Below are 27,746 nucleotides of genomic sequence, written 5' to 3' on the forward strand. Positions count from 1 at the left end.
TGTGCCTGCGTGAGTCTGTGTTTGTGAATGTGTGTGGAAGTAGGGGTGGTAAGGAGCGAAGAGATGGGGTGAAGTCATGAGAGGAGGGGCGATCTGTGGGAGCGTTTGGTTCTAATCTGCTCTTTGCCAATCAAAGAGCTGTGCCCAACACACTCATGCAGATCTGTAGTGACATATCAGCTGTGTTTGTCTCTTAAACAAACCCGTCCCTTCTTTTCTGCATCACATTGACCTTTGACCTTTGTTTTGTCTACCTTTTAAAGCCTGGTAAAAGAAAATGTACTTCTTTTTTTTATCACTTGCTTGTTGAATAATTTTGACAAACTATTTGTAATCCATGTGACATTTACAGCCATGATATAAAATAAATATTTACATTCTACATTGCGTTTTAAAAACAGGAAATATAATCAGTCCCTTTCACCACTGATAAAAACTACACTATATTTTTCTGCACATTTTGCATTTTTATCAAATAAACACCAATTACTGCTGATGCCTAATACCGGAGCTCGTTGGGCGGAAGGTACGGTACAACCGGGACAGTTCAACAGCCCATCACAGAAAGACACAGGACAAACAACCAGGCAAGTTCACGTTCACTTCCAGTGCTACGTTTAGTGAGACCAACTAACCTAACATTCATCTTTTGGAACTGGAAACCAGGAAACCCAGAGAGAAACGTTTTTGCACAAACCATCACAAACATTTGAGACCAATTTCATTTGATTTGAAGAAGGTGAAGGTAGGTGGGTGGGAGAGCAACTTCACTCATATTAGGAGGATCGGGTGTACAAATGTGCTTTAATGTACAGGTGTAATGTCCCAGTTGACAACTTGTAATTTGCCAAGTTATAGGGTTTATGCATTCGTGTACTGAGGCTGTTAATATATTTTTTTCAGAAGAAAATTTATTGTTAAATAATTTTAAAAAAATTGTAATGAGCCTGACTGTCCGTCCGTCCATCCATCCATCCATCCATCCATCCATCCATCCNCCATCCATCCATCCATCCATCCATCCATCCATCCATCCATCCATCCATCCATCCATCCATCCATCCATCCATCCATCCATCCATCCATCCATCCACTTGGACCTGTTCCTCAGTGGAAATCTCCAGCTGTTTCCAGAGAAACAGTCCCTCCATCGTCTCCTGGGTCTTCCTCTGGGTCTCCTGAGGTGGGACATGTCCAGAACACTTCACCTCGGAGGCATCCCTGTGGCGTCCTGATCAGATGCCTTAGTCATCTGAGCCAGCTCCTCTTGATGTGGTGGAGCAGCAGATTTCTGAGCTACACGCAGACAATCCAATACGCAGAATGGGCGAATAACTATAAATGTGAGATAAACACATACTTCTATACTTCTAACACATTTTTGAAAACAGAGAACAATATGAACTCAGAACAAGAGAAAGGAATTCAAATTCAAAATTCATGGCAAGTTGACTTTATTACACATGCAAATTGTGTCATTAGTTTAAAGAGCCTGTGGTGAAAAGAAGAATATTACACGCAAGATCTTTCAGATTACTGATGAGTTTTAAAGTGAAAACCTTTATGCATTTAAGGTTCATTTGTACATTTAAGGTTCAAGTCAGCTACAAAACTTTACATATGGTGCTGAATAGGGAAGGACGAAGTGATATGTGATGTTTAGATTTGTCTTCGGGAATTTTTCAATTGTATGGCATTGTGCTCTAGTAAGAACAGAAAAAATATATTAAATAACTGATTCTCCATCACAACAGAACGAGTAAACAAATTGACTATTTTAGTAAAGTATTTGCTAAATTGTATTTTCAGGTACTTTTTCAAATAAAGCGCCCAGCACTTCAAAGTTTAGATTACAGTAAATTCAGATAACACTGTGAGGAAAAGGGGAACCTTTACCTTTTAAAATTAAGCTAAAGACACTCTTCCAAATTAATTTCTTTAATATGAAAATCCAAATTAATTTCTTTAATTTGGAAGAGTTTGCACAAGAGGGGAGATGCATTACTAAATGAACTAAACCAGTTGTGGAAATATATTTGCCTTTCAAAATAAAAGTCATACATCCTCTTTAAAATAGCGTTGTTGTTATTACTACTACTTATGTTTGTAGTTGCCAGTTTAGATAGGCCTAAACCCGACAGGCATGAAAACGTCATTGCGTTGATGTGTCAAAATAAAACTAATAGGAACTTTTCAAAATAAAAGTCTTGCGTCTCCTGAAAATGATAATGACAAATTAAGGTTCAGTGTTCCTGGGAAGCTTTAAATCCCAAAGCTCATTCATTTTGGGCCCTAAGTCTGAAAAAAGACAGTCGTAGCGGCGCAGACACGCAGCACCAAGTGCATGGCAGCACGTGGCAGACGCCATCAAAAATTTCCTTCCAGAGTTTTCTAATTAACGTCACTCTCGTCTGATTGAAGTGACCGGAGAGAGGTACCCGAACAGAGACCAGGATGAGTTCCCTTCAGAAAGTAAATAGAAAAAACACGGCATATTTAAACACAGCCTCTTTGTTAAATTTGCTCGATTGCACTTTCAGACTTTCCCAGCAATAAATCATGTGTGCCTTTGCGCACAATAATCAGCGCGCTTCTCGTCTGCTCCCCACGCTCACACGAACCGCTTCCGCACAGAAAACACACGACTAAGACAACACACTGAGCGAAGAGAGGCGCTGTTGTTGATTAATTGCTGAGAGGGGAGTCCGGCGGCTGTCTGTCTGTTCAAACACTCTCTGGTGAATCCTACAAGGATGTAAACAAACTTCATCCCCGTGCTCCGGATCCTGCTCGGCGGAGAGAACAACAAAAAGCTGCTTTCTGGTTTTTTTTTTTTTTTTTTTCCTCTCTGGCCAGGTGTCATGGCTGGGTCCTTGACGGCTCCTGTCTTCCCCGCTGCCCCTGCGGGTCTTCGAATACATTACAATAATTAAGCCTTCCGTGATTTAGCCTCCTTGGAGAAAAGTCCAACAATGTAATTAAGGGCAAGCTCGCTGTATTAGGTATGAATATTCAAAACTGTGTCAATTAATTAGCCGGTGCATCTCTCCTGTAATGTCTGGGTCCTTTAAGCCCACTCAAAAGGTCAGCTGTGTCAACTGAGAGCATATTTTAAAGGCATCAGATAATTGCAAGGAAAATTACCTTTTAAGCGCCACATCACCAGCAGCTAGAGAATATTTTTAAATGAACTGATAAATAAAGAGAAGGGTTGTTTTTCCAGGCGCCTGGAAAAAAAAATATGAGACGTGCAACTCCAAAGGCCCTCGGAGGCCAACGTGTGTAAAAGCATCCCCCTTAAAACGCCCGGGAAAGATCAATATTAAATCTTTTTTCGCAAAGGGGGCCGTTAAATAGACACTGTGGCTGATCTGCATAACAAAATTAATTAGGCAGTCGGTCGCATTCTTCGGCGCCGCACCAAACTCCTGGACAAATAACTAGTTGTGTAAAGCGCACCTTCTGGGCATATGGAACATATGTTGGAATTATCCTTAATTGACTAATTACATAAATTACTCATTAAGTTTACAGCACATCAATTATAAAAGATGTATCAATTAATTTTGCATAAATTACAAGCGGCACCCCGCACGATGAGGGCGACTGGGGGAAGGTGGGTCGTCAGGAGGGGGGTCTTTTCCAAAGGTGGTGTGTGTGTGTGTGTGTGTGTGTGTGTGTGTGTGTGTGTGTGTGTGTGTGTGTGTGTGTGTGTGTGTATGCGTGTTTGTGCGTGTGTATATGTGTGTGTGTGTGCGCGCGCGCTTGCAAACGGGGCCGCGCGTGAGCGACGGTCGTCTGTTTGTTTCCAGCCTCTAATAATTATTTGCTCAGCTTAAGGGCAAAGATATCTGTTCCCTGTCTCCCACTCGCACGGGGAAAGTGTGGGGGTAATGGCAATTATACTAATAATAATAATCTTAAAGACCTCTCTCTCCAACTCATAAGGGGCGCATCGTCGCGGAGAGAGCCATTAAAATCAATTAGCGAGGCCTATTGTTTTCAATGGAAAATTAAGCCGGTTTAGGACCGCATAGAGCAAACGCTGCGAGGCTTATTTGTGCAATGAGGTATTATTTAAAGGAAAACGTCTTTTCCGTTTTTGCCATAAAACAGCGAGGAAGCTGTCCATTGTGTCTGCCTGTTGACTGTCTCCGTCAGTTCAGGCTAAACAGAAGAAAATAAAACTATCCTTAAGTATTCCATTACATTTTTTAACAAACATCTTGAGTAAGTTTTATGCTGCAAATAGATAACTCTGCAACATTAACACACGTAGGAGTACAGGCCTTATTTTGGTGCTTGAATATTGAGAGTTATCATGCAGAAAACAACAAGCTTCACCCTTTTTATTATTAACCTTTAAGTAGACTTTATAAAACGTCTATAAATGCCTATAGACTTTTTTTTTCTTCTACTTAATTCAGTTCATTTTCTGTTCGTTTACGGTGCTAATTAACACCAGCAGGCCATTTAGTCACTTTAGAATACATATATTCTATTAATGATAGAATATATGTATGTAAACAAACTTAGTAAAGTTGCTAAGTTTGTGACCTTAGCAACTTTACACACATTTGGGCTGTATGATAATTTGGTACTGTTGTGTCACCTATTGCACCTCTTTTTTGTTGTTGTTGTTTTTATATTTCTGGCTGGATCTCAACTTGCCTTACCAAAATAGGTACAACAATAACCCTGCAGGGTAAAGTAGGTAAAGGCGATGAACAATTCATTTATGATTCACTCTAGACAAACTAAAACACATTGTTATACAGTGTGAGAAGCAGCAGGGAGCAGCAAAATCACACATGTTTAGGACACTGAGCTCATAATTAGGATTTTTTTTACTTCAGCAAATTCGGTTTTAATTTATGCAGTTATTGGGCACAGATCCTAAACTTTTGATGCAATCTTTTTTGTGATAGAAACTGCAAATGTTCTTCACTTTACATTTTGAAATATACTCTCAAATCGACCCATGGGAAAAGGGGAAAAAATAAAGAAGTAACCATCACAAAATAGTGCCCATTATTTGACCAAGAGCACTCGCTAACCATCCACCTGAAAATGAATTATTTTAATGACTGTTAGCTGATGATGCTCTACTCCTTGGATATGATTCTTCCAAGAGGAAACTGACATTGTTTCCATTTATCATCTTTGCACACAGAGGGCATGAAGCAATAGCTTCACCAGCTTCACAGTTGTTGTTTTTTTTCTTGAATGAGTTCAAAAGTAAACATGTGGAATCAAAATTATCCAAGTCTTTTGTAACTTCTGTTGGGTTTACTGTTTATTTAGCTCCATTCAACTTTTCACCAACTCTCATTCACTTTTCTGTTTCTAATGAGGTGTCTTATTATTTTCCTTTCAACACTGGCTTTCTCCTCCTTGTCACTTTTCCACAAAGACCAGATTTTTAGAGTACACCACTAACAGTTGTCAAATCAACAGATTTTCTCACCTGAGCTGCGGATCTCGGCAGCTCCTCCAGAGTTACCATGTGTTCAGTGGCTCTTGTCTGACTAATACTATGTTTCCCTTGGTTTATGGGTTTGGTAAATGCCCGTGCTTTGGTAGGTTTACAACATGAGTTCTTTCTATTTTGATCCAATTTATTGATCAGTGCTCTGTGAAATATTCCAAGATTGGGATATTGTTTTATGCCTTAGCCCTCATTTTATCCCTGACCTCCCTGGTATGTGTGGTCTTCATTATGTTAAATGTTTTGTTTCTCATTCTCCATTTACTCCTGGATGTCACGATGGTAGATAGTTTTCAGACCCAAACACACAGACAGTCTCCGGAGATAGGGAAAGTCTGAAAAGACTGTGAGGAAACGGTGAGGAGAGTTGACGAACAATGAATGGAAGTAGAAGCTTATTGATGAGGGTGACAAAAGATCAGGGATTCAATTCCTTTGGCTTCTGTGTTGGTTGATCCAGAGGTCCGATGAAGGTTTTGGACCTGGAGACAGGAGATGTGGAAAGATGTCTCTGGCAATTAGAATATTTAGTCGAATCTTGTTTGGGGTTTGTTGTTTGTTACTAGGATCCACATTACACTTCTCCCAGTGCTGTTGTGTGAGAGTTGAGTATTTTAGTGTAAAACAGTGACACTGCTATGATCAACAGTGGACCTCATACTGCTCTCCCTAAACCTTTTCGCTTCCAACACCATGTGCAACTCATCTTTTTTCTGTCTTATCCACTAAAAAAGACAAATATTACGTTTGCATCCATCTTTACACCTTAACTAACTTCTTGTTTCAGATGAAACAGCCTGTTCAGAACAGAAGCTTATCGGAGCAATCAAATCATGAGATACTTCAAGTGAAAAATGTTAACGCTGACACGGTGAAGTGAAAAAAACTTAGACAAACAAGAAGCAAAACTAAATTGATTAACCTGATGAGATGACACATAAAATCTAATTTGGGATAATAAAAAGGGAAAATGAAATGGGATCATTGTGCCCAAATCTGGAGAGAAATTTCTTCTCTCTAAAGATGTCTGTAAACTAAATTTTATTCATACCATAATCAGAAATGTTCAATTATACCAGATTTTTAGCATGGTGATTTTGGAAGACTTGTTTTAACTTGAACCTCTATGTTTAAATAATTTTCTAAATTACATTCAAATTATATAACACATATTTAATTGTCTCATAAGATTGAGCATCAGGCTCTCAATTTTTGTTGCATTGAGCATCTGATCTTAATCTGGATTTTTATCTGATGGTTTTATTGGAAGGACTGCCACAGTTTTCAACAGGGTTCATAATTTACAGAGGTTCAAAGTTAACTTAATTCAACTCTTTTTGATGTGTATCATTATTCTTGTAGAAAGCAGTTGTCTTGTAAATGTTTTCATTTTTTAAATAATTCTTGAAACCAGGAACTCGTTTTTCCTCTCCTTACGTAGAGACATAAATCTCATTTCTCTGTGGACAGATACTGGTTTTACAACAGTTTCTAATTCTTGGCAGGTTTTATCTTAGCCTTCATTCAGAACAGGTGAAATATGAACTGCTAACATGAAAACATTACATTTATAGAGCTTAAGTCTTAGATTGAATTAAGTTTTATTCTTTTTCTAAATTGTAATGCTTGTTGCCGGTTTAAAATAAAGAAACATGAAACTATGTTGTCCTAATCCAATCCCAGGGTCCTTATCAAGGCTTTTCAAATGATTTGTATAACAGTTTCTGTCAACCAGCGATGTTTCGAGTTTATTTGTTGCAATAAATACCATCGAGAGTGAAAGAGAGACTAGCAACTCCTGTTGTAAGTTGGGTGAACAGCTTTGTGCACAGTTAACCCAGTAAATTTTAGCTAATAAAGCAAATTATTCAGGTTAAGAAGGAAGAGAATATTTTTTTCCAAAATCTTTGTCTTCATGCATCCAACCAGAAAAGCACAGAAACATGCTGAGCTGGATCAAAACAGAGCAAATATGCTACTGTTAGCTTTTCACTTCAGCAAAGTTCTCAGCATGTTGGCAGGAACCCGACAAAGTTTTACTGAAGACAGCAGCTGTGTGTGTGGAATCATATTAATCTTAAGAAAGAAATTACAAAGTTATGTGTTTTTCAGACACATATAACTGTGACGTAATTGCAAACATACACGCAGATTTCATGTCACTTCACTAAACATGGATTTTCTCATTAGGGCCAAAAAATAGAGGCTTAAATGCAAAATATTACAATGGACAACAAGTAATTGCTCTTTTCTGCAGCCACTAAATTTAAATATATTTTTGAGTTGGGTTTGATTTTCCTCAATACTTTCAATAATGCAAACAAAACAGCCAGCAGAGAGAAGTGAAAAATTATCCGAGTCGCATATATTCTGGCACTTTCATGTTACAGTTTGGCTGTAAGTACACGCTTCACACAGTGACATCACTGTCTGCATATAGCGAAAAGATGAAACAGTAGAGAAGTTTTGGAGGATTGACAGGCCTACCTAAAATTCTCAGAAAAGTACCCTGAACATCTAAGATCACAAGGCTTATGTCTCCTAGTTAAAGTCCAAGGCAATGACAGCTGTGGAGAAGCTCCAAAGCCAAAACCACAAAGGCCCATCTTAAATTTGAAAAAAAAAAAAAATCTTAATGGGAACTGTTCTTTTGACTGAAGAGACAAAAGAACAATTTCTCCACAGTGAAAAAATCTCAATGAATTTGAGATAGTTTAGGACTTTTTTTTTCTTTAAATATAAATGACTAAAAAGAGGTCTGATTTTTAGCCACTTAGATACTGACAGTCTGAAAGGTTTATAAATGTGCAATTTTGTTCTTCTGGGTTTACAGCAGGAGTTCAGGTTGGCACCAAGGAGGACATGTTGAAGTTAGTAATTATATTGAAGTATCGTCAGAGGAATTGTTACGGTTTAACGAGGTAACAGAGGTCTGTCTAAAAGGAGGGGATATACCTCCACAGCCGGAGGTTCATACATGGTGGTGAATGACAACTTGATTGTTTCCTTGTTTTTTTCTTTGAGAATAAAAGTCTGAAGAACAGAGGAACTTTGGAGGGCAATCAGGTGAGCAAAAGGCCAGTGGTTAGAGTGATCCAGGCAGGTGGTGTCAAGATGGCGGCCAAACACAGGAACCGATTCCTATATTAAAGAAGACAAAGTAGGTAAAAACAGAGCAGAAAGGGCAGCCTGACTACCATATGACAGCAAAATAATCTGACATCTTCCTCAGCTAATCGGCTCCTCTTTATGCTCCTCCTGATGAGGTTTGATGAGGTGCAGCTGTGGGAGCACACCTGCCAGTCACATCCTGCAATGAGAGGAGCCAAGGAGAGACACACACATGCAGATCTACACACAGCTCAGTGGACAGAATAAATAAGGTCACAGATGTTTAATGTTTCCATCTGAAAAATTTGCCCTTCTCATTTTAGGTGACATGTTTTGTAGATTTCATGAGTGGTTTCAATCCATCTCACATGTTTCAGGGTAAAGTACAGCCTCAACTTTTGCTTTAAATCTATTTTCCTCAAATATACTGCTCAAAAAAATAAAGGGAACACTTCAGTGTTCACTTAAATGTTAAAGTGTTCCCTTTATTTTTTTGAGCAGTGTATATTCGGATAGTCATAGTGGATTCTGTGTTGGTGAGCTGGCCATGTCCAGCCACAACAAAACATTAGCAAACCATGACACGTCCTCCTCCATGCTTCGTGGTAGGTAATGTTCTGCTTATAAAAGTTCTGTATTTGGTTTAAGAAAAAAAAAAAAAAAACATGACCTCTGTTCTGGTGTCCAGCGAAATACATTTGAGACCCAGCTGTCCAAAAAATAAACAAACCAAAAAAATAATTTCAGAAGCTCTGGTCTTTCATGCTTTAGATCAATCTGACAAATCTTAGTCTATCCGTCATGTTTTTATAAAAATGTATACATTCATATGCAACAGTAATTCTAATTTTAAGTGGAAACATTTTTAGAGCATAAAAAAGTAAAATGTATTTTCCTTTGTCAATATTGTTAAAATTGAAATATATATACACTGCTCAAAAAAATCAAAGGAAACACTTTAACATTTAAGTGAATACTGAAGTGTTCCCTTTATTTTTTTGAGCAGTATATATATATATATATATATATATATATATATATATATATATATATCTTAGCATGCCCAAATATGTAGGAAAAAGCTGTATATTGTGGTTTCCAAATTTTTTCATAGATGGATAGATAGATAGATGTGAGCAGTCACTTAGCGATATTTCAGATTAATTGAAGTGTTTCCAACAGCACTCCCTCAGATAGGTATATTGCAGATGTCTTGCAGTGATTGCATCTGTGGTCTGGATCATATTGCGGCATTTTTGCCCCCTGTGTACCAGAGGAGTGAAGGCACAGCTGTTGGCCGTGAAAGAGTGTCATGCGTGATGCTGGAAAGCTACAATTTCTCATTCACCACCTGAATTAATTACGTTAGTGGTCGAAGCTGAGGCGGTCAGCCAGCGGGGCAGAGCGGGTCTGAATGGGTCTCTGTGTCTTTCAGGGGTGAGACAGGGGCGCGAGCTCTTCGTACCGCAGGGAGCGCGGCTGAATCGCTTCAACCGGGGCGCGCGCCTCCGTCGGATCTCCTCTTCCTGCCGTCACACCCACCCGCGCTCGGTGTAGTGGGTTCACTCCGTGGGAGGAAAAAAGGGGGAGGACCGACAGCTCAGCGCGGCGACAAGTGCTGCAGTGCGAGCGCAGCGGGGGGACTCGGAAGCGGAGAAAATACACACACACGCACACACACACACACGCGTACACATACCAGGTTTATTCCCCCCAAACCTGGTCTATGGAGAGATCTGCTGCAGCGCCATAGCGACGCAGGCCGACATGGAGGAGTATTTGCGGAGGGTCCAGAGCAGGCTCGGGGTGAGTTGAGAGCCCTCAGCGGCGTTGATGACACCACCTTGTGGGTATAATGAATGAGATCGTGACGGGGAAGGTGCTTCTGCTGTGCTACGAGCTGCGCTCCTGTTGCACAGACAGCGAACAGCTAAGCTTTGGTCTCCCTCCCACCAACCCCCCACCGCCACAATAAGCACCTGTAGATCGCCAGTATTTGAGATGTGTTTGGTCCAAACAGAAAAAGAAAAAAGAAAAAGCATGCTGTGTTTACAGGACCACAATGGTGTGTGCATTTGAACGAGAAGCTGGTCTCTAAATCAGTGGGAAAGACATGACATCAACAAGTTTGTCCAGTGACTTTCCTGGTATCTGGCTGCTCATCAGACACTGACTCAGAATTTGCATTTGATGTTGGGCTCATTATGTTCAAAGATCCTATTTAAAAAAAAAAGCCTCATGCAAATACAGAAGAGACTGGCTGACTTCATGACCGAGCCAATGTGAACCGGTTTTGTTTTTAACCAGGCTTCATGTTTAGGGATATTTCTGTAAAGATTCAATGAACCTGCTCTGGCCATAAGGTTACAAGGCCATTAAACCTAGTCTGTCTCATTTATTTTTATTATATTTTGGCCATATTGCCATACAGTGTGTTACTCATGTACTCTCACACTAAGCGACACAAAGAAGTTGATTGTGAGAGTGCTTCCTCTAGTTTGTAAACCTGCTCAGGTGTGTATCGTTTAGGAGCAGATGAAAACACATAATGCGTTAGCTGTTTTGGTCCTTTCTTGAACCCGTAGTTATACAAACATAAATGCATCCTGTCAGGCATCAGAAAGGTTTATTATGAATACATACATTTTTGGTTTGTTTGATTTTAACCATGAAAAGACCAATCTGTTCATTTTGCTGGCTAGAGTTGGTTGATGAACATTTGACATGAAAATAATGAGTTTAAATAAGTTAAGTTGCCTTGTTTTAGGGTCAGTGTTCTGTTGTTAGCTGAGCCTTTGCTTATGTCTATAGTTCTTATACCTTCTAAAGGGTTTTCTTTCAACAACTACTCCATAAAGAAGAGTGTACAGCTAATAGTTGTCCCGTCAACAGATCCTCCCAGTTGAGGTTTTTATCTCTGCAGCTCCGTCAAAGTGACCATGGGCCTCTTGGCTGCATCTCTGGTTAATGCTCTCCTTTGCCCCGACTGTAGACCCAGTCGACAGCTGCCTCTTGATAGTCTTCCAGTTGTGCCAAACTCTTTCCATTTTAAAATAAGGAATTTATCAGTGAGATGTCCACAGATCTCAACATTATTTTTTTAAAACAAATTCTGCTTTGAACTTCTGCCTGCCCGTCTCGCCCTGAGTTTACCCTCCAGTCTGAGTTGTTTGCGTTGTCGTAACTGTGACTTAAGTCTCTTGCATGAAAGCTCTTCTCGCTGTGTTCCTTCATCTTCATCTTGCTAATGTCACTAATGTTCACTAACTAACCTTTAAGGCTTTCACAGAACAGCTTGATTTATACTGTGAATAAATTACTCACAGCTGGTTCTGTTGTCAAATTCGGTGACTTCTGAAGACAATCAGTTGCACTGAAATTTGTTTAGGACTACTGGAATAAAGAGGGATGAATGCGTTTTAATTGTAGAAAAAAATATAAAGCCACATATGTTTCAACCCCACTTCACAATTCTCCATTACTCTGCATTGTTTTTTTTTTTTACATAAAATATTTTAAAAAGTCACTGAAGTTTGTGGCTATAACGATTCCTAAAGATTTTGTGTTTTTAGGAATACACTGCATGATACATGTTTCCACCTTTCACCTAGAAGCCAGAAGTATTGAGAAGCCATCATCCATCCATGTAAACTGGAGTGTGAGTGTGTCCTTATGAAAAAGCTGCCAGGAAGGAAATTTTAAAGTGAAATCAGGAGCCTTTGTCCTCAAAGTGCTTCACATGACTACAGTAAAAGCTGCCAAAGACAAAAAGACCAAAGATGTACATTTGCAAATCAGAGCATCATGAGGTTATCTTGTGTTAAGGAGGGAAAGTGTTGAGTCTTGGAGGTTGCAGATAAGATGTAACATGTCCATTTTGTTTCTTGAACACAAAGACACCCATCCACGGATTCTTTGTCCAATCTCTTATGTCTTAAGTTTGACGATTCAGCCTTTTGCAGACCACTTATTATCTCTGTCATTCTCTGAGAGTTTCTTCACTCACTTTAAAGATGGCCGCGATCCAGAACAGCCATACCTCTAATTGGCTTGGCTCTGCGCATACTTACTGAATCCATCTCCTCTTCTGCTCAGTTCTTTGCTCCGTAGCTCACCGTCATTCAGCAAAGAGCTCAAACTGTGAGCTGAGGTTACTTACAACATCTGCATAGACTATATACTTAAAGACCCTTTTTACCTTGTATTCTTCCAGCTGTTATTTATTGTCCACTTGTGTGTCTGGGGTGCTGGAAGATTATTTCCTGTGGAAGTTTTAAAACATCATGTTATTGCTTAGACATAAAAGTTACTGCTGGATCTCAAAAGGCTTCAGATAAATCACTTTTTCAAGGTTTCCCGTGTGAAAAGGATGTGTAAAACTATTCCAAAGCCAGTCACATCCGTGGTAGCAGGTTTAGTGTTATAGTGGAAACGTGTATCTATTGACTATGAGCTACACAGCTCTCAACCCAGGGCGGCAGAGTCCATGGAGGTGGCATGAGGGAAAAGGTTAGGGTAAAATTATCCATCTGCTATTTTCCACATGGGTTTTCCACTACTTGTTTGTGCACTCCATAGGAAATGGGTGTTTATGGTGAATTTATCTATATCTTTCTATTCTTTTGTTGGTTCTGTGAGCACTGGATAAATGCTGCTTCACACTACATGTGACTGATGATGCTGATGTTGTCACTGAATCAAAGCTTATGATTTGATTCAGTATTTTGGGGATTCTAAGCTGCATTTTAAAATATAGTCCAAAATTCTAAATATTCAGGTGCTCAACTGCATAATTTAAGGTTTGTGAAACAGTTCTATTTGTGGAACCACAGAAAGTTTTAATTTTATTGCTGGACGTTATGACCAACTTAGGCTGAGATGTTGGTGCACTAGCTTGCAGCAGAAGACCGCTCTGAGAAGTAAAAATGTTCTCAGTGACGTACTTGGAAATGTCAGTTTTGTTTTAATGTAATTTTGGTTACATTGAATTTCTTTCACATGACATAATTGGGTACAATTAATAATTAATGTTTTGTTTTTAAATTGTGACAGTTACATAACACATTGTGAAGCAGGAGTAATAGTCCATTGTTTTCCAGTACTACCTGCCAGAAAAATGATCATGTTGACCACCACTGAAAAGAGAGATGGTGAATGTTGTAAAGGAGGGAGGGAGAGCACTCTGACTGAAAGATATCAGATGACTAATACATGCTCACGCGGACTCGCATACACACCAGTATTTTCCCGATGCAGTGGAACGGGCACTGGCCTTTCTCCTGCTAATGTATCACTTCCTCTTCGCTGCCTATCTAGTATTGATTTATCTTCTCTCTCTCTCCCTCTTATGAAGGAGCTGCATCGTATCTTTCTTTCACACACCTTCCCTCTACGTTCCTCTCCTAATTCTATCTTCACCTCTCCTTTAATTTGTAAATCTTTCCCAGCTCTCTTCCGGTTGTCACCAATTTGCATATTTTCACTTGTTCACCATTTATCCACTTTCCCTTTTATATGCTTCTTCTGCATATCTGATCTGCTTGGTTCATTTTCACCCCACCTCTTTTTTAATAAGCCTATTTGAAATTCTCTCTCCTCAAATCTCACCTGACTTCTTCAAATGTCACTCAGGCTGTAATTGACAGCCACTAACCTTTTCTCTGCACACTGAACGTGCACTCGTTCCCTCTTTACCACTTGTGCTTCAACTAAGCGTCAACTAATAATCAAGTGGCACATTTTCAGGGGGATGTCCAACAAACATGACTGACTTTGCTATTCTCCTTCATATCACACACAAAAGGTATGGAGTACATCATATATTGCTGTTAATTATTTTTTGAAGTGAACTAACCAAGAGTAAACAAAAAGCAAATGTTTTCATATCCTTCAACTTAAGTCTGAGTCATGATGCAGGGTTTCTCCAGACACCCTGCATAGGAAACTCATTTTAACGGCTTGTATCTGCAATCTCGTTCTTTTGGTCAATACCCAGAGCTCCAGATGATTGTTGAAGTTGGTAACTGGTAAATCGATAGCTGATTTATCAATCGCCTATTGATGTCCTGCTCATTCATGAACAGTGACGTCATCATCCTTCTTGAGCTTTTTCTAGTTTTTGTCACCTTTCACCCCAAAACTTCAAAGTGTTTATATGCAAGCCCAATGCAGACTACTAGCTCATAATTGCCAGGTCAAAAAACTATACAAGTTTTTCTCCGTTTTATTACAAGTTCCGAAAAGTGTTGCATGTTTTTGTTGTCGACTCCTTTTGTTCTTATGCCCCAAGTAAAAACCATTGCCATTGTCTTTAAAAGTTGTAATTAATCATTAGAATGTAGTTGTGTATATTTTAATCCCAGTATAAACACAAAAGGTTTTTATGATGTTTGTTGGAGAACATCAATGAACCCACATCATTTTGGAGACTGAGAAATTAAAATCCATTTATTTATAAATGACAGGGTTTTTTTTTTAAGTGCCTTACAGTACTAGAACAGATTAGACCAAGACCTAATTTACAATTATTTAAGGCTGAAGCAAGCAACAGATAGGCAGTGGAGAAAGTTGTGATGAGGTTTATAAAACAAAGAGACATGGCGGTAGCAGTTTATGCTCTGGGGATGCTTTTCTTTGGCATGGACATGGAAGCTGGTCAAAAGGCAACACTAGAAGAAAACCACTGAGAGGCTGCAAACAACTATTGGAAAAGCCCAGTCAAAGTCCAGACACTCTCCCTCTAATCTGATTGGGCTTGAGAGACCAACACCTCAAAAGACTTGCAGCTATTTTCTTAGCGTGACTGAGTGGAAGTGCATGCCACACTTCTCAGATTTCTATTTGCCATAACAAAAATCTGAGTTAAATACTGAGTTAAAGTTTGTGGTTGCAACATATAAAAATATGGAGAAGTTAAGTTGTGAGATTACTTCTGCACTACTCTGTACTGTAGACATACTTTTCTGCTACTCATGCTCACTGACCTGACAGTAATAAAACCAGCCTTTCGCAGTATTTCTTTTCACATTTTGACATCTTACAAAGCAATTAAGATTTACTTCAGATAACCGGTGAATTCATTGTTTCCACATTTCGCATTGTAATTAACGGCAAAACCTGCAGGCAGGGTTTGTGCGGGCGTTGATTCAGCTCATCTGTTTGAGAGATGAAGCTGGAAACAGAACGAGACATTTTGTCCACACTTACATACTTAAAATCGTTGGAAGTTTTTTTTTTATTGTTCAAATTGCTGACAAATGTGCTCATTCGGGATGCCTTTTAGAAACTATTTTTAGATTCCAAATTTCAGAGACTCTTTTACATTGCAACATTGTGTACAAACCTATTTGGATTATGCAGGAGGATCATTAATTATCTGCCATTTTCAGAGATAACTCCAAGAATCCCAGACAACAAATGAGGGAAGGGACTTAATTTTCTGCCTTTCTTGCGCAGAGATGAATGCCTAATCTTTTCAGTGCAGCTCTCGTTAATGTCTGTTTACTCGAAATGGGGAAATTTTGTCCTCATCGTTAAGCGTAGTCAGTGGAACTAATAGCTGCTCTGACAAGCCATGAAACTGAGAGGTAAAATAAGCTCCTGTTGCTTTGCTGTTCTAAGTGATTTTGACACCATCGCCAGCCCTGTTCAAAAGTGTTCTCTTGTCTAACCTGAACTGAGTCGTGCAGTGCCGTGGTTTCATTATTAATTCATACAGAGGGTTTCAAGATGCTACAGTCATCCAGCTGAGATGTGCTGGCTCAGTGAGTTTCCACTGATACACTGTCGTGTGTGAGAGAGGATGAGCGTTTAGATCATGCAATAATGTGCAATCACGTACAACCAGTTACTTCCTGTATTTGATTATTGAAAGCAAATATTCTGTGCTGCAGACTGATTCATCACTATTTCTGATTGATTTAAATAATATCCACAGAACGAGTAACTGAGATTCTTTGTGTGTGTTTTCAGGCAGGTCTGCCTGAGGGTCCCATCCATGCTGTTTTAGGTGGACCAGAGCCTGATGTTGATACGGTGGCTGCAACTCTGTGCTTAGCGCTGCACCTCAGCCAGGTAACTGCAGCAACAGTTAGCGCACATCTAACTTGGAAGAGTTAACAGTGATGTTTACTTCATTCCACTTTGAGAAATGTTAATGGAAAAGTATGAACAAATGTGTATAATAAAGAAAAATCAAAGTTAACATGTTAAATTTTAAACTTCCACTTAATAAAAGACAGAAAAAGTAAAAAAAAAATATATAAGAATCTTCAGAAGGAGAATGACGTCATTAGCCAAGTTGTAAAAGAGGATAAAACTTGTCCCCAAACAGAATCTTCTGTGACGTACAATGGTGGAAGAGTGAGGATGCAGGTTTGTTTTGTTTGTTCAACCTGTGCACCGTGCAGACAGTATCCCTTATAAAACCTCCGATGCATGTCTTTGACAATAAACTAATTTCAGAGAACCTTTATATAAAAAAATAAACCCCGGTTTATCTGTTTATTGCTGGTTCAGAGATGGTTTAGTAGCAGATGTCCGCTCTGGTAAACTCTCACACGACACGCATAAAACCAGACCCAACGGAAAAGTGCTGTATGCAAACTTTCTAGTTGCATATTAACTTATTCTCCATACTCAGGTCTTCTGAACTGAAATGTGAAGTCATCTGTTTGATTTTCTAAAGTTTGGCTAAAGCTGCTTTATGCAACAGGTCAACGAACCGAAACAGTAAGTTGACAACAGCGCCGCTGACGACAAAAGAGAACATGAGTGTTTTTAACAATCTAATAAAAAAATACAATTTTAACAAATTTAAATTTTTTTCTTGGCATTGAATTACTTTATATTGGGAAAATGTGAACACTATATTAACGGTCTGTTTCAATCAATTATGAGATTTATATTATTTAGTTATTTATGTCATTAATAGGTGATATAGTAAAAAGTTGTTTGGGCTGTTTTTAGGAAAGTGGGTCAGAGTGCAGGACGGCAGAACAGGGCTCCATTTATACAAGAACCACCATTGTCTCCAACTCTGCTATATTTGTTTCTCTGTGTGTGTTTCTGTGTGATCTAGAAGCAACCCTCAGGTGGAGTGTGTGTACCCTTGCTGTGCAGGAAGCAGTGCAGCACCGACTTGCCGGAGGAGACCGTCAGGTATTTGCACAGGGTGAAAATTAGTGAGAGCGCGTTGTTATGGAGGGAAGACATAGACCTAGTGAATCTTCATCACACTGGAAAGCTTTTGCTAACTCTGCTGAGAGATGGCCTGCTGGAGAGGTGAGTAAATGCAAATCACATTCACACACATTTAATTTCAACTAATTTTAATAATTAACTTAAAAGTTGAATTTTTTTCAACTTTTGCAGAGTTTGCAGTAGTCCCTTGGCATACAAATGTCTGTCTTAAAAGGCTTGCTTGTCTTTTAGAAACTTGTTTGTGTCCTCTGAGGCTTGTAAAAATATGATTTAGATGTGTATTTCAGGCCTCTGTGTGTTCATTTCATGACCCGAAGGAAAACTGCATTTGCACAAATGCCTCACAATTATGGCTTCTTCCCCTGCAGCCATCCACACCCGTATCACCCCTATTTTATCTCCTAGCTCTGAGTACCACGCTGTGGAGTCCAGTGTCCTGCGAGTGGTCCATCAGGACGGGCAGCGGGACGCAGCGGATGATGGGGCAATGTCCGCCCTGACAACAGTCGCCAGAGAGATTCTTCAAGACGCAGTGGAGCAGAGCAGAGCAGCGCTGGGGGAGCTTCTCGGAGGTGAGGGAGGAAAAGGCACCCCCTGGGGGGAGTAATGGGGCGATGAAGGAGGACACACACAAATCCCCTGACATGACTCGCTTAACACTCACCAGGAGAGATGGAGGGAAAAGCGAGAGGGGTTGGTGAGTATGGGTAAGAAAAAGCTTAGAAAGGTGCACAGAGACCCATAATGTAACTTTTCAAAGCAGTCTTAAAAAATGCTATCTTTTAGTTTTCCCCCAGCAGAACAACAAAGTGTCTACAAAAAAAAAATCCAGATATACTCAGGTCACCACTCCGAATCATTGAATTCTGGTGACTTTTGGACTTTTGCAGACTCGGTTTAGGGATAGTTCCTTCAACCCTAACTTAAATGGAACTGCACCAGCATACAAAGCCAGGTCCATAAGCAGGTGGATGAGTGGGTTTAGTGTGGAAGGACTTGGTGGGCCTGCAGAGAGTCTTGGCCTCAACCCGATGGAAGATGTTTTGGATGAATTAGAGTGGAAACTGTGAGCCAGGCCGGCTCATCCAACATCGGTGTCTGATCCCACAAATGGAACAGACTCCTAAACTATGTGTAGCTATTTCAATACCTTTATTTAAGGTATTGAAATAGATTAAACACATCAGATTGTACTTAGGTTACTGTCCTCTCAAAGACATTTAAAACGGTGGTTCTACGGTGATGCCAAAGTCTGAACTTCATTCTGTATCTCTGCTTTTTTTCAACTCATTCAGTCAGTCAGGGAAGGTGTATGGAGAGAAAGCTCACAGTAAATCGAGTAAAGCACAACATTTAAGACATGAAAGACCGATGAACAGAGCAGGAGAATAAAGTACTCTAAGTGGTCCATGTCCCATATGAATTTGTGACAAATCTTTGTACTAATCCATTGATTCTGAAATGACTCAACTCTATTCCTGAACAACAAACTCCAACCAAGACGATAAGTGTTACAGAGGTAGAGGGTATAAACTATATGTGGCTACTTTTTAATAATGGATATACTTCCATAATCATTCACACAGCTCAACATAAGCTCAACATCAATTTACAAAGACCCTGCTGCCGATGAAGCCTGATGAAGTGTACAAGTCAGAGCAGAGGTTTCCTATTGGATGAAAGCCAAGCTTGATTTCACAGAAGCTTGTTCTACAAAATAATGTCAGATTTGCAATTTGATGAACTTATTTTTTGAAGCACATTAAACTTTTTTTTGAAAACAAGAACCTCTGCTCTATTTACTGACTGAAGCCTCTTTTTGCATGTTCGTTTTGTTTGTCTCCAGATGCCTTAGAGCTCCTTAGGGAAGCTTTGTGGATCAAACAAGACTCTGGCCCAGAAGAACTGGAGGACCTACTGAGATCTTTGGAGGAGTGGGGTGATGTCACTGTTGATCAGCCCGATGAAGTGAAGCAACAAGGTGCAATTTTTAATAAGTTGGATTTTATCTGAAAAAATTAACAAAGAAAAAGATTTGAAGGAAAATTGTGATAGCTTGGATTTGGCTCACATGTTTTAATACAGCTGAAACCCTTTAAGTTCTTTACGCTGTTTAAGGTCAACAAAAAATACAAAATTATTCCTCATTCTGAATTTGTTGCCAGGAGCTTGCTTCAGTGTGACTGGACAAATTTGCTCTAATTTATGAAAGTTACTTCGTTGAACATTTCATATCACGCATGTTATCTGTAATAAATAAATAAAGTTTATACTCTCATGATAAGAAAACCAAACCGTGTTCTGCTCAGTGTGGTTCTGTAGTGAAAAACCTCCAAGCCAACTGTTCTGCAGCATAAAACTACTACATTTAAAATCTCAAAATATTGTTTTAAATGAACTAAATATGAAGAGAAACTGAACTTTGGTGCACCTAGCAAGAGTGCCAAGATGCTTTAGTTTGCTTTAGTTTGGGATTCCTGTCTCTGAAGCACTTGCAGTGTTGTTTAAGGGATGCAAACTGATGGTCTACATTTGATGAGCCACGTTTGTGGCGTTAGATTCTTCCCAATTGAATTTTAAAGGGTTTTTTTTCCATTCTTATGTGTTTATTCAGAACCTTGTAACATGTCCAGTACAAAATTGGAAAAATTATGGTTTCTATAGAGTTAAAATTTCGTTTGGGATCAGTAAAGTATTTTGAATTTGAATTCACAAATTACAATAAAAGTAGCGTAGTGTGGAAGCTGCCCGTGTAGCATGATGGCCTCTTAAGTGTTTTGAAGTTTAGATCTAGAATTGCATCATCTGTCCGGTTAACCTTTGGTTCTGGTGAGGATATTTACTCTGGTGTTTTTCTGTTTCTGTTGTGAAACTGTTTTGTATCATTTTGTGTGTGTTTTCATATAACTGTCAGTCTGTTTGTGTGTGCTGACCGGATGTAGAGTTATCGCAGCTGCTGATGATGGAACTGAAGGAGTTCACAGATGGAGAGATGACCCTCGCACTCACATCCCTGACCACAGACAAGGAGGTTCGTTCCTTATTGTTGGTACAACCTATGGGATGGATGTGTAGCTTAATTAGACTGCCTTAAAATCAATCTGTGAAATGTTTCTCTTTTTAGCATTTAAGGGGTCTTGAATGCAAACAATTTTCAGTAGCTTTCTCACAGTTAAGATTTATGTAGAATCAACACAAAAATGCATATGGGTTACTTTGCAGAACCTGATTAATCAATTTATTCAAGATTATTAACCAAGTTAATATCTACCTACTAATGATTTGATTAAGCTCAAACATATCTAAATAATAATATCTAATGTTAATGCTGTGCTGCAAACTATTATTAAAAGAGGCTGGTTTTTCTGACTGAAAGAACGTGTGAGAAATGATTTAGAAAGCTCTTGTGCTTTCTGGAAAAGTCTGGGTAAGCATGCAGTTTCATTTCATCATTTGCCAGGCTTAGTTCAGTGGAGACAAACCAAAACTGACATTAATGATTTGCAGAATTTCTTATGTTTTTCATCAACTGAAACAAAATTCAAAACATTATGAAAAGGGGAGACTTTACTTTGATTTATTGCCAAATAATGTATTTTATTTTTCATTACATTTTCGTCAAACTTATTGATTGATTTGAGTTTTCAGTAACTAAAAGAAGCCAAAGACTAATCTACACATGCTGCTTTTTTGTCTTAGATTGCTAAGAGCAGACTGACATACAAACCATCAGTATTAATTTTTACTAACAATAATGAGATCATAGGTCATAAATTGTGCTTTAAAATCTGCAATTAATGATCCACAATATAGATTTTCAAGACTTTCAAATAGTGCTAATATAGTTTTTCTCAAAATACTAAAAAATCAGTCTTTTACGACAATACCAGATTAGAAAGTCAACCTTACAAGTGTGATTTGTTGAACATACGGATAATAAATCTTTACTTTGTACATGTTTTCTGCTCAAAGGTCCAGACTGTTTAAGAAAGTGTTTAATTTTAGCCTGACAATTGAGTTTTCATACTAGGCCAGCAGTACTGGTTGTCTTAGCACAAAGATTTTAAATATGTGGATGTCGCTTCCTCTGGATCACTTATAGAACTGGGGATAAAAAGCACTTAAAGAAAGTCAATAAAGAGCAAATATGGAGGAAAACCAAAAGTAAAATTCTGAAGGAACTTTACACAAAATTAGATAAATGTAGCAAAAAAACAAACAACAAAACAATTAAAACAACTGAATCTGACATGACCATCAGTCCTGGGTCCTCTGGGAAAAGTAATGGCAGAAGATAAATTAACAGGTTAGTTAGTCTTGATGGAAAGAGACTAAATGTCAATAATTCATTAAAGGACATTTTGAAGCAAAAAACAAGTCCAGTGACCTGCAGTGACCTGGAGGAAGCAGTTCTTGTGGGTGAAAGGTAAAATCTGAAATGTTCTTCAGCACAACACATGGATATTTTTTCTGCCCGTATTGGAATTTGCTTATTATTCCCTGAGATATAAACTTTTAAAACCCAATAATTTACAATTTGCATTGGAATTTAAGTTACTACTAGAGTTATTAACTTTAATAGCTGCAGTCAAATTATTTTAATACGCCATGCTGATTAAACTGCATTTTAATACCTTCTATTTTTTCCTAGAAGCATCTAATGATTTCCTGTCTTTTAAATGATAGATGAAAGCCCAAAAAACATGCAGATAACAGATTTATTTTTCATTCATTTATCAAAAAAGTTACTTTTGGTGATTTTATTGTTTTGGTTGCATTACACCTGCTCTGCGTCACTTTTTGGAGGTGTTTTTTTTATTGCTGAGGAGCCCCTCTGAAGTTTTATTCTTCTGCATTTTGATGAGATGTAGATGGAGGCCTGAAAGCCTCACACACAGTGATGTATCACCATCCTCCCTGCTGATATTCAAAAATCCAACAAGCACACCGAAACGGGCCATCATTGTCACACACATTTGTGTAACGTTAGTGTTGACTTCTTTTCGCTGTTGCTGGCTCGCCTTGCTTCTCACACACACACACAAAACAAAGTAGGGTTTAAGCTTTTAAGTCTACCCCGTGCTTCTCTCCCTGCTACAATCTCTAATGTGTTCACTCTCCCCACCACTAAGCAAAAACGAAAAAAAAAAAAAAATCATTCATTATTTCTTTTATATTTTCCTTCTCGAAGCCCATTTTTCTCAGCGACTGCCTAGCGTGCGGTATTAGGCTATGTGTAAAATAAATGATGTCTGTAGCCGTAGGGGTATGGCTCTTCCTCCCCCAGAAAACTACCTAACGTCCAAGGAACATTAAACACCCAGATCCTCGTTTAGCGAATAAATAACCATTCATTTGAATGGCTTTGCTCATGTGTGCGCACCGGACTTTCTGTGCATATTTTACCAGTGCTGTGCCTACACGCTGTGTGTCAGGAGGGAGAGATGGAGACGGAGAACAACCAAAAGAAGGGGGGAAAGAGAGAGAGAGAGAGAAAGAGAGAGGGCCCATTAAAGACTTAATATAGAATAAATGGCCAGGGGCCTGCGTGTCGCCAGCGGACCCCAACTCCACAGCGTCATGGTGGGTTACTAATGACCTGAGATCGGGCTCCAAAATGAACTCCTCATATGCATGTCATTTGCAATGTGTATATATTTATATATTATTTTTTAATTGTATTTGAAAAGAGAGTAAAACGGTATGAGAGTCATTTATTGAGAGGGCTTAGGGAAGTTCTGCCTTAAATGATTCTTTCCAGAAAACTAAATAAATTAGATTCAATTAGTCTTTAATGGTTTATGTGCTGTGTGTTTGTCAGAGACACTTCTGTGTATGCATGCGTGTGTGTGCGTGTGTGTGTGACACAGCACTTACAGAGGACTGAGTTGGAGGTTTTGATGGCAGTGATTGCCTAGTTAGCAAAGGGAAAGATTGTGGTGTGGGATAACGATATGGACACATCGTATACACTGACTAATGTATTTTTGTTTACTGTACAAACATACATTAGTCAGCCTGGGTGCTGCTCAGCAATGGAAGTGCAAATGAAGAGCTCCAGAACCACTGCTGGAAGTAATATGTGCGAGTTGTTGTGGTGCTGTCAGAGTGACTGGTACCCGGGTTTGGCTGAAGGTGCGATCAAGTCCTGGTTAACCCAAAGCAAGGAGCTGCATTTGACCAGCTGCACAACACTTTGCACAGACCTTTGTCGAAAAAGTTCAACCCGGGCCTTGTGCGAGTTTGGCAGATGGATGCCTCTGCGAACAAAATGACGCAATTTTTGCCGTGTGTCTATGTCAATGAGAGCGCGATTTCGGCATTTTGCATTAAATGTATTTAGAGGAGGCCATGGTTCTATACTGGACAATGACGTACTGAATTGGTGGTAATCCGTTCTTTGCTTCAAGTGGAGGTCGTCACGTATCTGGGGTCTTGTTCATGAATGATGATAGGACAGAGATGAGCAAGTAAATTGGGGGTCATCTGCATTGAATCAGGCATAGCTGATGAAGAAAGAACTGAGCTAAAAGGCAAAGTTTTACTTGAACTACCTGTCTACATTTTGAGAAAAAAATTTAGTCAGAAAAAGAGGAGTAATTTAAAGTAGGCTGGCATTTGATCATAATCCCTCCCTTTACAGAGTTATGACCCTTGGTTTTCACCAGTGAGCTGGAGCGTTTCGCTTCTGGATGTCCTTCCTAGACCTAATCTGGAATAAGCAGAAGACATCTGACTGATGGAAAACTGTTACCTGGATGTCTAGGGATAAACAGCATTCCAAACTTGCAGTAATATTCTTGTCTCACCTGTATCAGGAGCTATGCATTCTCAGAAGGCTTTAAATCATGTGTATTTCTGGTACAGATTTAGATTTAATGTGCCTGGGTGCTTTTGTGGCATCACTTACACTAATTTCAACAACTTTTATGCTTCTTTTCTAAATGCAGATTAAAGTTGGACGTGGTTTTTGCAGCCTCACCTTGGCGCTGGCATCAGCTCCACACTGGTTCTATGCATTTAATCTGTTAGAGTGACTGAATGTCATAGCCCTTAATAAACATTTATGTAGGTGTGTCATTAGACAAAATGCAAATTTTTTTTAGTTTATTGCTGTCAAATTTGGTATGGGAAATAGTAAGACTTTAGGTAATGCCTTCTAGTCCATAAATACATGGTATAGCCAACCTTAAAGTGTATTATTAGAAGATAAATAGATGGGGTTTTTCAGTCTTCAAAATCATAAGTGACGATAGCGTTTACACAGATTCGGATTGTTGTGGATTAAACTTCAGGGTGTTTTTTGTTGTTTTTTTCCATAGAGAGATCTCTATCAAAAACAGTTCAGGAACAGATTCAATTCAATTTTATTTTTTATTTGTGTGTGTGCTTTTTTAAGTGTTTTGGGCCACAATTTTTAGGGGTTATATTTGACCAGACTAAGCTCTTATACTTGTGGTGGCAGCGACGCATCTATGTTTTCTTTTTAAAATAATTTACATGAGACGATAGAGGTTGAATCAGTTGACAGTGTAAAAGAAATGAAAGTTAGAAGCACAAGTTAAGTTGCTGCAAACCCCGCTTGACATGTTTTCTTGATGGTGTAAAAGGTTTTTTTATGCTCAGATAGGCAGAGTTCGAATTAATGAATGCAGATTGCAACAAAAACACAATCTTCCCACAGTCGTGTCAGAGGGTGTGTGTCGGGAGCTTTTCACAGCCCAAAAATTAGCGCTGGCAGATGAGGCTGCAGTTGGATGAAGAGTCGTCATGCTGTGGGGTTGATGAACTGTGGGAAGGACAGGAGCCCTCAGACACACACAGATTCCCGAACATGAGAATAATGTGTTTTTGCTTACATTAACATGGACGTCCAAGAATTGCAATATGTTCCCACAATTCTTTTTTTTCTTCTGTTTTTAAAGGCATTTCAGCGCCACTCATTTCGGTACTTTAGAAAACTCCTTGTAGTTTTATTTCCTACTTGGCGTCCATGCAATAATCCACTGTTTCTACAAGATACCGTAATGATCGTAATGTTGTTTGTTTTTACTGTGTGGTAAACAGAATCAATCATCTGTGGTTCTGTGTGAGTCTGACCACTGTGTGTGTATTTGTTTACCTCTCAGTATCCCAATCCGTCCATTTTCTGCCAGCTATTTAAAGAGACCAGGCTTCAGCTTTTCAAGCAGTGACTCTCAAAGATATTTTGAATATTCATCCTCAGTGGTATCAGAAAAAAAGGAGGTGTTTTAGTTGTAAAACATATTAAAAATCCTGCATCATTATCCTTCCTCTATAAAGTTACCGACTGCTTTGAGTTGGACTGATGGATCACAGTAAAAGTGATTCCATATAGTTGATGAAGTTGATTATTTTAACCTCACAAGATGTGAGAAAGTTCAATGAGTTTGATCACTTTTCCGAGTCGATGCTTCAGATTTCAGATCTTAGTTTAGCTACATGTTTCTGTAAGGCAGCATCCATTTATTTCTGAGAGGCCTGCCTCCAAAGGTGCCCTCTCTTTAAGTTGGTTTACCCAAACATCTAAAGAAAAAAATATATTTATTGTGATTTTTTTTTTTAAATCTTCTTATTGCTTTATTAACTTCAACAACAGAAATGGGGGGGGGGCGGATTAGGGGATTAAATAAACCTATAAAGTGGAAAAATCTTCCCAAATTAATAAAACTTTTATTTTTCTTAATTTTATTTATGGAAAAAATAAAATATTTTATGGATCTTCAGTCTAACAGAAACATTCACTGCTGTTTTCCGTCATTCCCAAAACTTACCTATAGATGCCAGTAAAGGACTCTTAAGTAGTAAAGTATAACTTTCTGCAGCTGCAAGCAGCCTGAAGAGGTGGATTACCTGGCTACAATGATAGACTTTGACATGCATACAAATAACAAAGTACTAAATTGTGGAATCCATGATTAGTGTAATTTGTTTTTAATCTAGGTTCTAATTGATTGGTTGCTTTATTCAAAAGACTCGTGGTCCACAAATACTTGATACACAACAACACATATAAACTGATTACTGATTATAACCAGTTTTAGCTCAATTTTAGGTCTAATTCATTTCTGTTCTTCTGTCTGAAAGGAAAGTCATATTTTGTCAGAGCCCTGAAAAGAAGTTCATCATCCTTACTGCTTATTCCACTTCTCAACTCCTTTCTGTTTCCTGAAGACAAAAGAATCATAAAATTTGAAGAGAGATTACTCTCAGCTGGGATTTCTTCCTTGTTGGTTGTCCAAAAACAACTTTTTTTTTTTCACTAATTAAACAAATTTGTTTTATTTTTGTATGGGTTAGATATGTCCTTCCCTCTATCAGCTTAGTTTTGGGTTTTATTTGGCGACGTCTCTAATGTGTTGTTTGTTCATAGTCCTCCAGCCCTTCTGTTTGTTTATGCAGGGCCATTTTTGCCCTACACCACTTGCACAAATAATTATGCTTGCTAATGAAGGGGCCCGCAGCCACGGCACTCGGTAAATGCCTTTCTGATGAGAAGCACTGGGAGACAGCAGGTGCAGGGTGGGCCTCCTAGGGACTAAGATTGAAGACCAGGAATCCAGGGTGCCCCGCCTGCCTTTCCTTTTCTCTAGATTTCTACTGGATAATACTTTAATTTCTTATTGTTTTCTGTGCAGTAAGGAAATAACTTAATAGACTGTGAGATAGACATTACTTATATACTTTGTAAATTGGGTAATGATTTAATAATTCTAATTTGGAATAAATATTTTCATATCCTTAACCTGTTTGTTCTACTTTTCTACTTACTCCAATTGTTTCTATTACAAGAAGTCCATTACGAACATTATTCCACTCCTAGATTCAAATTTATTGGCTACAATAAAACATTGCACAAAAACATATAATTTATTTAAACAAGTTTGGAGAACTGCTGCACACCACAGTCATCTCTTTGCATCCT

At 38.8% G+C, this 27,746-nt stretch overlaps 1 protein-coding gene across 2 annotated transcripts in view; it reads left to right on the forward strand.

The window, feature by feature from the left end:
• Positions 1–9,843: 9,843 nt before the first annotated feature.
• Positions 9,844–27,746, forward strand: part of LOC103470240 (prune homolog 2 with BCH domain) — a 38,053-nt gene continuing 20,150 nt past the window's right edge. Inside the window, exons 1-6 of one of the 2 annotated variants that reach the window (XM_008418527.2) lie at positions 9,844–10,405; positions 16,571–16,672; positions 17,679–17,881; positions 18,206–18,372; positions 19,647–19,781; positions 20,743–20,831. In XM_008418527.2, the coding sequence (XP_008416749.1) occupies positions 10,367–10,405; positions 16,571–16,672; positions 17,679–17,881; positions 18,206–18,372; positions 19,647–19,781; positions 20,743–20,831 (735 nt within the window). In that variant the 5' untranslated portion in view covers positions 9,844–10,366. Of the gene's footprint in view, positions 10,406–16,570; positions 16,673–17,678; positions 17,882–18,205; positions 18,373–19,646; positions 19,782–20,714; positions 20,832–27,746 lie in introns of those variants that run through there. The other variant, XM_008418528.1, reaches the window with a different exon arrangement.

The sequence above is a fragment of the Poecilia reticulata genome, linkage group LG9 (assembly GCF_000633615.1).
Source record: "Poecilia reticulata strain Guanapo linkage group LG9, Guppy_female_1.0+MT, whole genome shotgun sequence".
Lineage (NCBI taxonomy): Eukaryota > Metazoa > Chordata > Actinopteri > Cyprinodontiformes > Poeciliidae > Poecilia > Poecilia reticulata.